Below are 16,370 nucleotides of genomic sequence, written 5' to 3'. Positions count from 1 at the left end.
TTATAAAAAATGAAATTCTGTATTCCTTCCCCTACCCTCCATTTTGTGGGGGGGGGGGGTTAGTTTGTCAGCTCTTGAAAGAGAGCAAAGAAAGTTGGTAGAAAAGGCTCAACTAAGTAAAGGTGGAGGCAGTCGCACCTTGTGAGAACAGAAAACGTGGATAATATCTGGGTGTGGCCCAGCCCGCCATATAAATCACCCCCACTATGAACACCAGATCCCTGTATCCACCTAGCACCTCCCAGCTATTGAAACATCAAGTTAGGCTTCAAAAATTCCCTGGAGAACTTGATTAATTATAAAGATACCCATGAGCTAACTTTGTAAAAAATAATTATGAAAACCCTTATTGTGGCAGCTACTAATAAACCTTCATAGGAGAGATGTACTGTCCTCTCCTACACTCCTAAAAACCTTTGGTGGAGATGTAGCTTTTCTGAATATTTTCCTAATCTTCAGCCACTGTTTGGGGCTGTCCTTACATGCAAGTCCCTGAGCTAGATGATCTGTGAGAATAGTATTGAGTGGAAAAAAAAAAGAAAAGAAAAATAAGTCATGATTTGGGTTCTCAAGAATTTGAGGGAAGATGATATTTATGCACACCTATTTGCAATATAAAACAGTATGGTGTATATACCACAGAGGAAGTAAAAGCTAGGTGCTATAAGGATACAGATGAAAAGGATTATTGAAGAGTAGCATTTGAGCAGGGCTTAAAAGACCACTGTTTGTCAGGATGCTCTCAGCTGGGAAGTACAGAGCTTTCTGTAGTTTAGACATTTTTCCCATAGGCAGAGGGAAACCGCTGTAGGAGAAATGGAGGGATATCCTTACTAGGCCATGAGCTCAGCAATAATTCACCCAGTATTTGTTGGACTTTTGCCAGGCTCTGGTAAGTGATAGAGCATGGAAATGTAAGTCTTCAAGGAGGCCTTCATATTTACAGATCCATCTGCTTGTATCACACTCCCTTGGATGTCCATATTTTCTTAGTTCTCGACATGGTTCTTGCCATTTCCTGTGCTAGACTATGAGCTCCACAAGAGCAGAAACTTTGTTTTGTTCACTGCTATATTCCCAGTGTGCAGAAGATGGTCTGACACAGAGGGTGCTTAATAAATACTTGATGAATAGTTAATTGAAGGGCTTACTGGAGAGACAGACAAGAACTGGCAATCACAACATGATCTTTAAAAGGGTAATAAAAGCACTGTAGTACTTGGGAAACAGACAAGGGAGAGATCTGTCTCCTTGTTGGGTAGAGAAAATGGTCACAGAGAGGTGTCATTTGCACAGCATCTTAAATGGTGCCAGGGGTTGTGTAGTTGGATGCGGGAGGAAGGCATTCCAGGCAGAAGGAATGCTACATGCAAGAGCTGATGTAGCAGAGTAGAGAGTGGCTAGAGTGTGGTGTGTAGGGGGCAAGAGACAGAGAGTTAGACTCAAAGCTTTGTTAGGTAAGGAGAGTGACACATCAAGGTTTATGTTCTAGAGAGGTGACTGGAGAGTGGGTTGAAAGTGGGAGGCTGGCAATGGGAATTTATTTGTTCTGTGTTAGAGATGGTAAAGTCCTGAACAAAAGCAGAGGTCAAGGAAGGTGAATATGTAAGAGGATACAGCTAATATTCTTCTATAAGGGTATCAAGGAAGGTGGAGAGGAGGACAACATGACTGTCAGGTTCTGACTGGGACAATTGAGGTGTCATTTATCAGGAAAGATGCTGTGACCTGTCTTTTGGTGCCTCCCCCAGCTTCCATGCCTACTTACATCAGATTGTACATTCATTCACGTAGCCACTATGTACAAGGGGCAGTGTGAGATGTGGAAGACAACACATTTAGGCCACAATCACAACTCGTAAAATGTTACCACTAGGAGGAACTTCAGATATTACCTCAGCCTGTGACGTAGTGTTGTCTCTACAGTCAAACAGAATGGACTTTGCATTTCAGCTCTTGGATGCTTGAACAACACCCATCAAACCAGCTCAGAACAGTTCTGAACAGGAATTTTCAGGAAGCAATCCAAAATGGAAGGATGATGCTTCTGATTTTATACTTTGAAAGTCAGTTAATTTTGCCATTGCTAATTCACTTCCTTGTAAAGATTAGTAAAAGTATCTGTGGGATTAAAAAAGTGTTCAACTAGCCTGGGAATGTGTTTCAGGTAGTGTAATGTGGATGAATGGAGAATGGAAAGGTACCTGAGGCTTTAACCCAGTTTTGTCTTTGTTAGAAATTAACTGTGTGCCTTTAGGCAATCAACTAACCTCTCAGGGCTTCACTTTCCTCTTTTACAAAATGTGAAGTTTAATAGGAAGCAGTGGTTCTTTAAAAAAATTTTTTAACCATATTTATTTTTGAGAGACAGAGAGAGCGTGAGCGTGAGGGGCAAAAAGAGACGGAGTCTCAGAATCAGAAGCAGGCTCCAGGTTCTGAGCTGTTAGCACAGAACCTGACACATGACTTGAACCACAAGACCATGACCTGATCTGAAGTCAGTTGCTTAACATACTGAGCCACCCAGGCACCCCAGAAAGCAGTGGATCTTAATTTATGCTATATGCTGTAAACTCTGGGAATGCTTTGAAAAGTCCTAATGCCTGAATCCCATCCCCAAAGATTCTGATTTTGTTGTTCTGGTATGAAGCCTGAGTTTTGTTTGTACATTCTGATGCTTCTAGTGTACTTCCAGGTCTCCAACTTTATAGTTCTGGAAGTTTAAAAGAAAACAACAATGTTAAGAGTAGGCTGACTGAATTGTGCTTCTTTGGGTAGATTTTGCTCATGACACCATATGAAAGAAAGGAAGGAAAGAAGAGAGGAAGGAAAAGAAAGAGAAGGAAAGAGAGCTTAACATTAATTGTGGAGCTGTTGCTATATAGAGAGCACTGTGCTAGACAGTGGGGATATAAAATCTCTGTTAATATGGCCAAAGAAATAAACAAAACATAAGTGAAACTCCTTGCCTTTGGAAAAGGCCCATTTCCCAAAAGGTGCATTGTCTCTATTCCAAAATTGAAGAGTAGCAATATGTAACACCTCAATTTTTTAAAATGCAGTTATTTTATTGGAGGATCTTTACAAGAGCAAAGTGGGGTGAAGCAACTGCTGTGGATTTTGTTAGGTAAGGAGAGTGACACATCAAGGTTTATGTTCTAGAGAGATGACTGGAGAGTGGGTTGAAAGTGGGAGGCTGGCAATGGGAATTTATTTGTTCTGTGTTAGAGATGGTAAAGACCTAAACAAAAGCAGAGGTCAAGGAAGGTGAATATGTAAGAGGATACAGCCAATATTCTTCTATAAGGTTATCAAGGAGACTGGACTTAGCCTGGATCTTCAGGTGAAAGGGGCTACTGTTAAGCAGGGAGGAAAATGGGGTAGGTTGTAGTGGAGAGAATGGTAAACAAGACATGATGATACAAGGAGTCAGGAGTGCAGGCATCTTAAAAGGGCCCTGAATACTTGGGTAGGAAGTTTGGATTTAATCCTGTAGTGAAGAGGGAAGATGAGAAGACCGACATGATCAGAACTATGCCTTAGGATGAATAATGTGGAAGAATAAATTAAAACAAATAGGAAGAACAAGGGATACCACAAAACTTGCAGTCACTCAAAAGTGATGTAGAAAGAGGTTAAACTGGATTATGGTAGAGGAAATGGAAATGAAGGGACATTTTGAAGGAAGAATTAGGTGATTGATTCGATAGGAGGGGTAGAACAGAGTGAGGAATCAATATTGATGCACTCCAAGTCATCAAGTGTTGGTGACTGGGAAAATAACATTCTGTGGATAGAAGCAGGGACATAATGCCTAATAGGCAAGCCAGTTGGTGTAGGGGGAAGATGACCTCAGTATTTTAAGTTTAAAGTGCTTTCCAAATATTCTTTTGATAGTGGGAACATGGGCTGAAATTCAAGACAAAGGTCAGTGTTGGAGATAATAGTATGGGAGAGGTCATCAAACCCTGCGTGCGGGTGTGTTTTCTGAAGACCAAAAAAAAAAAAGCAGAAGACCAAAGATTGAACCTTAAGGAAATCCATATTTAGGAGGTTTAAGAAGAGAAGTAGCCAATAACAACAAAAAAACCCCAGAGTTTTAATAAAGCCTAGGAAGGAGAGAATTTCAAAAGGGAGGAGGCCATAGCAAGTCATGTGCTTTGGAAGTCCAAGACATGAATGAGGACTAAATGCCAGTGGGTTTTGCTCTTGGGAGCCATTGGGACCTTTGCATTTCAACATTTTTGTGAAACCAGTTCCCATCACAAGTGAGGTAAAAAGCCAAACCCTTTACCTCAACTCACACAGGGCTCCGCAAAATCCGTCCCTGACCTGCCTCTTCTTGTTCCTTACTCCTCGCCAGGGACATGGCCTTCTCATTCCTCACACACTCCCAGCATTTGGCTTCTTTCTCTGCACTTGTTTCTCCTTCTCTGTGCAGCCGTGTCTACCTTATCCCCTTATCTTGTGGCTTACAGGCCTTCTCCGGCATGGTGCTCAGATTTATCCTCCACAGAAAGACCTTCCTTGTGTGAAAAGCTAACATACCCCTTTATTATTCTCTGTCCCCTTGCCATCATTTATTTTTTTTCAAGAGCTGTGTTGATGAGTTTCTAGGGCTGCTATAACATTTTACCACTAATTGGGTGACTTCAAATAGCCGATATTTATTCTCTCTCAGTTCTGGTGGCCCAAAGTCTGAAAACAAGGTGAAATCAAGGTGTGGGCAGGGTTTGTTCTTTCCAGAGGCTCTGAGGGAGAATTTGTTCCAGGCCTCTCCTAGCTTGCAGTGCTTCCTGGCACTCTTTGGTATTCTTGACTTGCAGCTGCAGCATCCCAGTCTCTGCCTCCCATCTTCACATGGTGTTTTCCCTCTGTGTGTGTTTCTCTCTGTCCACATTTCCCTCTTAGAAAGACACCCATCATTGGAAGAGGGCTCACCCTGATTCACTATGACCTCATCTTAATTTGATTACATCTGCAGGAAAGATTTTATTTCCAAATAAGGAAGGTCATACATTCACAGGTACGGGGTGGGTAGGAGGGAGACACAATTCAACCCACAGCAAGAATACATACTATTATGTTACACATTTATTTGTCTACATGTTTGTGTTCTTTGAGCCACTGACATACTTGCCCTTAGTACAGGGACATGGTTTTATTCATGGGTCCTGCCATAGTGCCTGGAATACTCAATATTGGTTGAATGAATGACTCAATGAAATTGGCCTATATGAAGTAGAGGAAGATTGGGATAATAAGGAAATGGGGAAAGCTGCTTATAAAAAACCTTTCATTCAAGCAGTTTGGGAGGGTGAAAGAAAAACATGGCAGTGGTTGACTCAGAGGATACCAGAGATTGATGCTTAGGCCTCACTTGTGAGCCATTTTCCCTATGAGACAGTCCAAGAAGTACCTCTCAGCTCTCCAAGAGAAGAAAATTAATTTGGCAGCTTCTGTAGGTACAGGAGACCTGACTCATAATAGCCAAACTAAAAAGAGATGGGTTTGTAGGCCAGAAGGCCATGTAATCATTGAGGGTGTCTCAAGAGCTAGGATTGATTTTTCTGCCAAGGGCAATCCATTCATTAATGATACCAGTTTATACATTCAAAGGTACTTGATAAATACGGAAGTTTAGAGGCTCCAGCGTCTGGTATTTCTCAAGGGATTTTCCATCAAACAATGGTAGCTGACATACTCTCTTCTTAGGGTGAGTTTTCCCAACTGTTTCTCAGAGCCCACCTCCAAAGATTCTGGTTTAGGTTTGAATACTTGAAGATTGCATAGGATTCGATATGTATATTTAACAAGTTCTCTGGCCAGTTCTCATGATCAGGCAAGTTTGGGAAATGCCTGGAATTGTTCATCTTTACTTGTGGGCAAATCCCAGACTGGAATTAAGCCCAGTGGTCTTGACCATGCCTACAGGGCTCTCACAATTCATTTCTTAGAGTGAGTGTGTCTTTTTGCTCAGCAGTTTTCATACTTGGAAGACCTGCTTTCTGCAGGCTCAGCATATACTTGAGTGACTCAGCAATGAAACATGGCCATTTAGATATCCTCCTCTCTTTTAGTGTGGACACATGGAATGAGCTTGGGTATTAGAATAGGTACCTTTCCTCTACAACTTATGCTTCATTGTAGCTAAATAGTGAATGAGGAAATTCAGTCATGATAGAATTCCAATTAGTAGATACAGAAAGAATAAAATTACAGCCCATAATGGAATAACGAATCTAGGCTACGATCATCAATGGCTGCTGACATCATTAGGTGGAAAGTGATGGGGAACTGTATGCTAGATGAAACAGACTGCTAGCACCTGAACCCACTGACCAGAGAACATCAGTGAGAGAGAGAAAGGGAGAGAAAGAAAGAGAGATTGGTTTTGTTTGCATCCTGATGTGATGCAGTAGGAGGAACAGAGCAACTCTTTTAAGTGTCCTTGTAAAAAATTAAACTCAAATTTGAGTAAGCCTCTAGTTCACCTATTTAGAAAATAGAAAATACAACGAAGAGGAATGTGTTATACTGCATTTCATGTATTCAGTTCCTCAAATTCGGAAATGGGAGAATGTCACAACCTTGCTACTTTCAAACAGTGGCCCGCATACCAGTAGCATGGATAATCCCAGAGAGCTTGTTAGAAATGCAGGTTCTCAGCCAGCTGAATCAGAATCTGCATTTTAACAAGATTCCTAGGTAATTCTCGTGTGCCTTAAATTTGGAGAAGCATTGTATAGGAAATGACCTCAGTTTTTCAAAAACTAACGGTAAGGAAAGAGGAAGGGGAACTGTTAAGTCGGTAGGAGAGGATATATTGCTGTTTTCTTGGACTTGCAGGATTGATACACAGTATTATCAGTGGGAAAAGAGACTTAGAGGATGTGTGTCATAATCACCACGACAGTCAACTGCACTCTTGTAGTGACAGAGCCTTGGTATAGGGATCCCTGTTAATATACTGCCAGCTCAATTCTCACACTGTAGAGATCAATCCTGTTTCAGACAATTCACAAGTTCAGTAGAGAACTTGAGTATGTGACATCTCTACTGTGGCCACAGTTGAAAAGAGTACAGGTTTATCTTACCTTTAATTTAACTATTTCAGATGTTTTTTTTATCATTTAAAAATCTAAAGTGTATATGACTCATGGTAGTCTTCAAGCTGAATGAGAAAGCTGGGTGGTCTGTCTTCATCAGCCAGACCTTTCCTTGTCCACACTTTTTACATATGTCTGAAATCTTGATGCCAAATCACAGAGAGGTGGAGAGAATTGCATCAACTGGCTGTGTGCAGTGGTCTGGGCAGCATCTCAAAGGGGACCCAGGGTCAGCTGTTCACCCAGGGCCTGGTGAGGTAATTGAGGCCATCATCATGTCACCTGCCAGACCTGAGTAGATGTGAGGAGTTCAGAAATCAGTTTAGCGTATGTTTATTATTTCTTTACAAGTTTTGCTTTCCAGAAGTATTTTCCATTAGCCATGCTACTTAAGGGACAGAGTTTTATATTCTGCTTTAAAATGTTGATTTCCTTTTTTTTTATGTGATGTCTTTCAGAATTTGCTGGTATAACTAGTTCTGATGGCTGGGAACAAAGGACGCGGACGTGCAGCTTACACCTTTAATATTGAGGCAGTTGGATTTGGCAGAGGTGAAAAGCTACCCGATGTAGTCCTGAAACCACCCCCACTATTTCCTGTAAGTACATTAACAACAGATTTCTCATGGCTGGTTTTTTCATCTTTCAAAGAAAATTAAAATTCTGCACAGGACTGAAGATATAACATCCTTAGAATATCTTAAGTGTAAGAAAGTAAAAGAGAGTGTGCTTCACGGCCACTGTTCTTCCCTGAACCTCTTCTAATTTTTACACTGCCTTCTAAAAACAAAGAAACTGTATACAACTTGCTGTGAGTACATTCAGTACAACATGAACTAAGAAAGAATTTTTTCATTTCCTACTTCTTCTGTTGCTATTTTTGATGTATTCCAATACCAAAATAATATTTTGTTTTTTTAATTTTTTTAATGTTTGTTTATTTATTTATTTTGGCAGAGAGAGAGAGAATGAAGGCAAACAGGGGTGGGGCAGAGAGAGAGGGAGAGTGGGAGAGAATCCCAAGCAGACTCTGTGCTGTTAGCAGACTGTGACGTGGGGCTCGACTGCACGAGCTGTGAGATCATGATGTCTCCCAGCCCCTCAAAATAATATTTTTAGGGGCGCCTGGGTGGCTTGGTCGGTTGGGCATCCGACTTTGGCTCAGGTCATGATCTCACAGTCCGTGAGTTCGAGCCCCGCGTCGGGCTCTGTGCTGACAGCTCAGAGCCTGGAGCCTGTTTCAGATTCTGTGTCTCCCTCTCTCTCTGCCCCTCCCCCGTTCATGCTCTCTTTCTGTCTCAAAAGTAAATAAACGTTAAAAAAAAAAAAATTAAAAAAAAATAATAATATTTTTAAAAGGTTAGGTTTTACAGTGCTCCCTAGTGGTCCTCAGTCTACTAGACTTTCACTTAATGATTTTCTTCTCATCTTGTATCTACAGAATTTGATTTTGCTCCCTAGTGTACCGTTTTGCCTTTGATTCCCCACTCGGCTGTTTTTGGTTTTTGCTTATTTCTCTATTTTATTAAAGTCAGTTTGAGTTTTGTTGCTATTTCTCAAAATCTAGTTGTTCCTGCTACATTTAGTGTTGCTTTTAAATCTAATGAATATGCTGTAAACCTAATTGGCATAATGTTTAATTTAAGGCTTTCACTTTACATTTAGTTTGAAACCTGAGCTTACATTTCCAGATGTGTATGTGCTGCAATATAAAAAATGAAAAACTCATAAATGACCAGATACCCTTCGATCCAGCAGTTTCTCCCCTATTTCAGAAGGGAAAAGTCTTTTGTCGAATGATTTGTGTAAGTAGAGGACGCTGGACAAATGTATCTAGGGATCTAGATGTCTTACACAGGGAGTCTCTACTTTTTGCTCTTGATATTTTGCCTTTCTGATATTTAGTATAGCCTGGAACAATGACAGATACCTCATGTTTGTGCATTATGTCAATCACTTTATACATTGATTTCCTTGAAAACAACTCTTCTCCATGTGTGAGGTTACTTCTAAACACTGGAAATATTAGTACATACTGTGTTGTTGTATAGTTGGAATAAAATTGAAATTCCTTGCTGCTGGCAAACTGGCTGTGTTCGATATGGCCTTGCTGGTGTCTCTCTGACTCTTGCTACCACTGTCCTTCTCGCTCCTTAGCCATCATGGCCTCCTTGTTCTCTCAGGCCTTTTCCTCTGCCAGTTTCCGTGGCTGGAGCCATCTATTCCCAAGTCTTTGCATGATGACTTCCTAATTTTTTCCGGAGCAGTACTCAGATGTGATTTCCTGAGAGGTCCTGTGTGCTTACCCTGTCTAGACCAACTACCTCCAACCTCCGTGTATTCTGTCAGTCACACTTTGTTCTCCCCAGCCTTACTTTTTTTATGCCACTTATCGCTACCTCAAATTGCATATTTCCTCATTGTTTACTTATTTCTTGTATTTTTCTCTTCTAGTATGTAAGTTCCCTAAGGGCAAGAAGTTTGACCAGTTCATCATGGTATCTCTTATTGTCTAGCCATGTCTAGCTTATAGTAAGCACCCAATAAATAGCTGTAGAATGAATGAATAAACTCAGAGTGAAATTTTGAAAATGTACCCTGTACGTAGTTCTGATACCAGAAATGTCTTTTTCTTTTAGAAATGTCTTTTACTACATACCCTGAGACCCCACTTTTTAATAAATATATGTATTTCATGAATATATATACCTATGTGTGCATGTGTGTAATTTTATAAAATTGAAGATGTAGATTCAAACTCCCGCTTTGTCATTTACATGGTTTATGAGCTTATAGATTGTTCACGTCTCAGTTTATTTACTGTAAAAGGGGAAGTACTGATGATACTTTAAGTGGGATCGTGGATGTTGAGTGATGAGGACATCCTGGTCAGAGTAACCACTTGTACATGATAACTGCTACTTTTAATCTTTTTTTTTTTTTTTTTTTTTTTTTTTTAAATGCTACTTCTCCCACCAATACCACCACTACTAATTGAGGTTACTAGGGGACTAAAGCAGTTACTCTCATTTGGGTGCCTTGACTTCTAAAACATGTAATCACAGTCAACAGACTATATAACAAAATACTTGTTGGTGTGGTCAGTAGGAAAATTAAGAATCTTTCCTACTGTCTAAAATGAGAGCAAAGTAGGAAATAGGCTAAAAAGTTAAATAGATTCCAAAAGCTCAACGTCTTTTCAGTTGATTGTAAAACTTAGTACCTGGGAAATGTAGTTTTTCAATAAAAATGAAATTTTCCAGATTATAGACAAAAAGGATGTTAAGAAACTTATTTTATTAAAAAGGCACACACACATACACACACATTGTCTTTTAAACAGGATACAGATTATAAACCGGTGCCACTGAAAGCAGGAGAGGGCGAAGAATACATGCTGGCATTGAAACAGGAGTTGAGAGAAACTATGAAAAGGATGCCTTATTATTTAGAAACACCTGAAGAAAAACAAGGTGGGTTTGGACCCTTTGGTTATGTGGTTGAATGTGTACAGACGAGACAGTGTTTGTGTATAAGACAGAGAGTAATTTGGTGCTGATTGATTTAGTTACATCAGAAATTATCAACTACCATAAAAGAGCATAGTTCTGTTGATTCAACAGAAAATGTATTTTAAACTTTCTGATATTTTATTTTTAAAATTACCTTTTAATAGAAATTTCATAGGCTTGGTGAAAATTACAAAAAACAGAAACAGTAAAAAGTAAAAATCACCTCTAATGCTTATGGCTAGAGATCTATTAATATTTTATTATACATTCTAGATTTTTTTCTTTTGCATGTGTATGGTTTTTATAAAATTGGATTCTTTGCATCTTCCTTTTTTACCCAATAGCATGTTATTAGCATGTTCACATGTCCTCAATATTCTTGGAAAATTAGATTTTTAATCATTATGTGGTATTCCATGATCTGTATATAACATTATTAATAGTACGTAGTTCTCTGCTGTTAGATTTAAAGTGTTTTCTAGTTTTTTGCTCATATGTGTACATAATGCAATGGTTATCCTTACACATAAATTTTTTGTATCTAATATTAAATTTAAAATGTATTTAAAATTAAATATGATTATTTAATATTTTGGTGAAAACTTTTAGAAGCCATAAATATATTTTTGACTTATGATTTGTACATAAGAAAACATAAAGGGTGTACTCCTTGGTTATGCCAAGGACAGAGAGGAGAAATTACCATTGGAGAAGGCTTGAAAGTCTCAGAGAGGGAGTGGGAAGTGGTTTTAGAGGAAGAGAACCCATTCCTGAGTGGTTATTTAGCACATTAGGTCTGTATTGATTTTCAGTTTCTGCCCTCGAATGTTGAAATTAGAGAGATCAATATCATCCTTGAGTTCCCAAAACAACATCATTAAAGCATGAGAAATTCATATAGTATCATCTCATTCCATTAGTATTAAAAATGCATTCCATTTTCTCTCTCTCTAAAAGACTTAGAACTGGCTAAGAGTCGAAAAGAAAGTCTTATATAGTAATATTACATGTGCTTATAATTATAAGAAGCATTTTAGACAAGTTCATTTATTTTTCAAACGTAGATGCTTGAAGTTTATATAGTGGTTTAGAAAGGTATATTTTTATCTCAAAAGTGCGGATTTTTTTTACTTTCATGATTATGTTACATGCTTTTATCTGAGTTCAAAAATGAAATTAAAGCTCTAATTGTAAAGATTTTTAAAAAGATTAAATGAACTAATAAACATTCTTATTAGAAAAAATTATAGTGTAGGGTATACTTTAATCTTTTAAAAATTATTGTTTTTTCTAGAGTATGGAACAGACTTAACTAAATGTGGTCATTATTAAAGCATAGGTCTAATTTGCAAGTATATCATATCATTAAAACATATCTGGGAGTCTTTTAAACAGGGAACACAATTTCATTGCTGGTTTCTGGGAGTGGTTGGCTTGTACCTGGATTAAGAGGCTCTTTATCTTTTTTTTTTTTTTTTTTTTTTTTTTTTTTTTAATTTTTTTTTTTTTCAACGTTTATTTTATTTTTTGGGACAGAGAGAGACAGAGCATGAACGGGGGAGGGACAGAGAGAGAGGGAGACACAGAATCGGAAACAGGCTCCAGGCTCTGAGCCATCAGCCCAGAGCCTGACGCGGGGCTCGAACTCACGGACCGTGAGATCGTGACCTGGCTGAAGTCGGACGCTTAACCGACTGCGCCACCCAGGCGCCCCAAGGCTCTTTATCTTTGATGACTACAGAATGTATTTAAGAATACAAGGAATCGTTTCTGTTTCTTTCTGGAAAAAAACACTTCTGTAGGATTTTCCAAATTGATACAAGTATATTCTCCTTCAAAATCTTCATGTTTACCTTTCTTTTCTGATGTAATGTGTTTTAAAAAACTACAGTTGAAAATGTTTTTTAAAATATATACATACATATGCATGAATATAGGTTAATATAATAAATACACATATATACATATATACACACACATAATGTTTATGTACTCTGCACACCATAAATGAGAAAGAATTGGCCAGACTGAACAGCAGTATGCATCTGTCAGAGGAAGCTACATTCTGGATGGTGTTCTATCACTGTACCTTTATCAGCCTTCTCCCATCACTCATCACCTATATGCTTTAAGAAAGAGAGACTTAGGAATTAATGTAAAGAACTAAATGAGGGTAGGAGATCTCTGGGTTTCCTGATAACCTTGTGGCTAGTGGCTCAGGGCATTGAAATCACAAAGAACTGAGGACATAGAATAAAAATATATCTTATCGTGATGTTTTCACAATTTGTTTATAATGCTTTCAGGTAGAATTATAGAAATGATTGGTATTTTCTTTATAAGGAAAGTTATTATTTTTGTAATAAAAGAAAAACACCAATATTATTATTTTAATGAATTGTAGCTGCAAGGATATATAGAGAGCATCTGATCCAATTGTTCCCAGCTCGGGTTCCTGCATTACTGGGGTCCTCTGAGGTAGAAACAGGAGTGACAGTGGCGATCATTCTGTAAGCCATTTTTAGAATTTCAAAAGCTTAATGGAAATCATAACATTTACCTGCAATATGGCCACAAGATCTGCTGTTGAATGAATGGAGTTTGGTTTTTGTTAACTGTCAATGTGCCATCAGGGTCCATGAGACCCCTATTTTGATTTTTGATTTTCTTGTAATGTTTGTTTATTTATTTTGAGAGAGAGAAAGAAAGTGAGCAAGGGAGAGGCAGAAAGAGAATCCCAAGCAGACTCTATGCTGCCAGTGCAGAGCCCGATGTGGGGCTCGAACCCATGAACTGCAAGATCATGACCTGAACCAAAATCCAGAGTCAGATGCTTGACCAACTGAGCCACTCAGGCACTGCTGGAGTTTATTTTTGAGCAGTGATATTCATAACTTTAATTTTTTTTAAGTTTATTTGTTTATTTTGAAAGAGAGTGAGCAAGAGAGCATGAGCAGAGGTGGGGCAGAGAGAGAGAGAGAGAGTGAGAAAGAGAGAGAAAGAGAAAGAGAATACCAAGCAGGCTCCATGCTCTGTGTGGAACCCAGCTCAGGGCTCGAACCCACAAACCGTGAGATCATGACCTGAGCTGAAATCAAGAGTCAGTCACTTAACCAACTGATCCACCCAGGCGCCCCCATAACTTTTATTTTTTAATAGAGATCTTCTAAAAAACAAAGAGAATTTATTAAAAAAAAAACAAACTTATTTTATCTGAGCATTACCATATCAGCTCATTGGATCCTTTTATAAATTTAAATACATTTTGGAATCTTAGTGATTTCACTTTTCCTTCATCTGTAAACGTTTTGCTGTTTTATCAGCACAGATATTCTTTCATCATTACTCATCAGTTATCCCTCACTACCCTGGGAAAAAGAGACTAAAACAAAGTGGAAAAATGGTGAAGTTGCACGGAAGGATGGTACAGCATCGAAATAAGTCAGCACGGTCACATTATCCTTCCGTGTTTCTATTGTGTTGCCCAAAGTATTATAGTAATGTTTAAGAAGATATAAAAAGAAAAGAAGTCTAGAGAGACTCTTGTCTTTGTGGTTGTTTTGTTTTTGTTTTAGCTTTCATAAAATGCAATTGAGAATTCAGAATTGTTCATTTTCTGCCCATAATGGTGCAGAGAAGAAAATTGACAGGGGAAGATGTGACACAATCACTAGACAAAAAAGATGAATGTAGAGGCAGTAATTCCTTGGGCGCCAACGATGATCATGAAATCGTTGTATAAGTAAAATCTCAAACTGAGTCTTCATCTAACAACATTCTAGATGAATCTTCTCAAACTCAAGAGTCAGTGGGTAAACAATCTATCTCTAAGAATAAAAAGGAAATATGGTATTCTTCTTAAAAAGCACCTCATTACATACTATTTTGTGATAAGAACCTGGAACATCTAGTCCGTTAAAACGACATGTGATGATATTTTTCTTTTTTTATATTGATGTACCAAAAGTTATTTGGTGTAGTTTGTGACTGGACACATGCTGAAGGCAAAGACAAAGATGATCGAAAGGCAATAGGTTGTGTAGGAATGAAACGGTTTGTTGGATTGATCATGTTAATTAGTAATTATAAATTTAATAATGAAAATGTTTTACACTTATAGACCAAAGAAGATGGCTGGGCCATTCTCACTTCATTACAAATGTGAGCTATCAAAGCTTTTTAAAGTACTGTATTTTGATGATGAAAGTGTAAGAAGAATTGCACTTCTTACAATTCTGGAACCTATTAGAATGTATTTCTAATCTAGAATCATTTGGATGGTGCAAATGTGAGAAGAATCAGAAGTAAGAAGTTAGAACTTATTAATAAAATGTATTTAAAATCTGCAATCAGGATATATGAAATGCATATATTCAAAAGTTGTACATGAAAAATGTACATGTGTTCCTAAAATGCACAGTTGATGCACAGTTAACAGCATTCAAAAGACTTGCTGGGGCACCTGAGTGATTCAGTTGGTTGAGCATCTGATACTTGATTTTAGCTGAGGTCATGATCCCAGGGTCATAGGATTGAGCCCTGCATCAGGCTTAAGTCTACTTAAGATTCTCTCTCTTGGGGCACACAGGTGGCTCAGTCAGTTAGGCAACCAACTCTTTTTTTTTTTTTTTTTAAGTAATTCAATTTTTATTTATTTTTTATGTATTTTTCATTTTTTTTAATATATGAAATTTATTGTCAAATTGGTTTCCATACAACACCCAGTGCTCATCCCAAAAGGTGCCCTCCTCAATACCCATCACCCACCCTCCCCTCCCTCCCACCCCCCATCAACCCTCAGTTTGTTCTCAGTTTTTAAGAGTCTCTTATGCTTTGGTTCTCTCTCACTCTAACCTCTTTTTTTTTTTTTTTTCCTTCCCCTCCCCCATGGGTTCCTGTTAAGTTTCTCAGGATCCACATAAGAGTGAACACATATGGTATCTGTCTTTCTCTGTATGGCTTATTTCACTTAGCATCACACTCTCCAGTTCCACCCATGTTGCTACAAAGGGCCATATTTCATTCTTTCTCATTTCCACGTAGTACTCCATTGTGTATATAAACCACAATTTCTTTATCCATTCATCAGTTGATGGCAACCAACTCTTGATTTCAGCTCAGGTCATGATCTCACCATTTGCGAGATCGAGCCCCATATCGGGCTCTGTGCTGACAGCATGGAGCCTGCTTGGGATTTTCTATCTCTCTTCCTCTCTGTCTCTCTCTCTCTGTCTGTCTCTCTCTCTCTCTCTGCCACTCCCCTGCTCACTCTCTGTCTCTCAAAATAAACAAAGTTAAAAAATTCTCCATCTGCCCTTCTCCCCTGCTCACACACTCTAAGAAAAAAAAATGGCCTTCAAAACGAGGGAAATAATGGAACATAAATTTGAGTTTACTGTACTTAAGTTCTTTTTAAAACTTGTAATAATTTTCTTTCTTTTTAAATAACAGTTTTATTGAGATAAAATTCACATATATAAAAATATACTTTTTAAAGTATACAATTCAGTGGCTTTTAGTGTAGTTACAGAATTGTGCAGTCAACAGTACTGTCTAATTTTTAGAACCTTTTCATCATTCTGAAAAGAAACGCCATACCCATTAGTATAGGCTTCTATTCTCTCCTGTGTCTAGCCCATGGCAGCTACTAATCTGCTTTGTAGTGTTTTGTCTGTTCTGGATATTTCATATAAATGGAATCATAAGGACCCCTGGTTGGCTTGGTTGGTGAAGCATGCAACTCTTGATC

The 16,370-nt window shown here is 38.3% G+C and overlaps 1 protein-coding gene across 4 annotated transcripts in view; it reads left to right on the top strand.

Annotated features, from left to right (window-relative positions):
• Positions 1 to 16,370, top strand: part of POLR3G (RNA polymerase III subunit G) — a 102,459-nt gene that overhangs the window by 60,707 nt on the left and 25,382 nt on the right. For all 4 annotated transcript variants that reach the window (XM_058727256.1, XM_058727263.1, XM_058727274.1 and 1 more), the window contains exons 2-3: positions 7,568 to 7,708; positions 10,453 to 10,582. In XM_058727256.1, coding sequence (XP_058583239.1) covers positions 7,592 to 7,708; positions 10,453 to 10,582 — 247 coding nt within the window. In that variant the 5' untranslated portion in view covers positions 7,568 to 7,591. The remainder of the gene's footprint in view (positions 1 to 7,567; positions 7,709 to 10,452; positions 10,583 to 16,370) is intronic.

The sequence above is a fragment of the Neofelis nebulosa genome, chromosome 1 (genome assembly GCF_028018385.1).
Source record: "Neofelis nebulosa isolate mNeoNeb1 chromosome 1, mNeoNeb1.pri, whole genome shotgun sequence".
NCBI lineage: Eukaryota > Metazoa > Chordata > Mammalia > Carnivora > Felidae > Neofelis > Neofelis nebulosa.
Note: the sequence above shows the minus strand (reverse complement) of the source record. Positions and strands in the feature narration are given on the sequence as shown.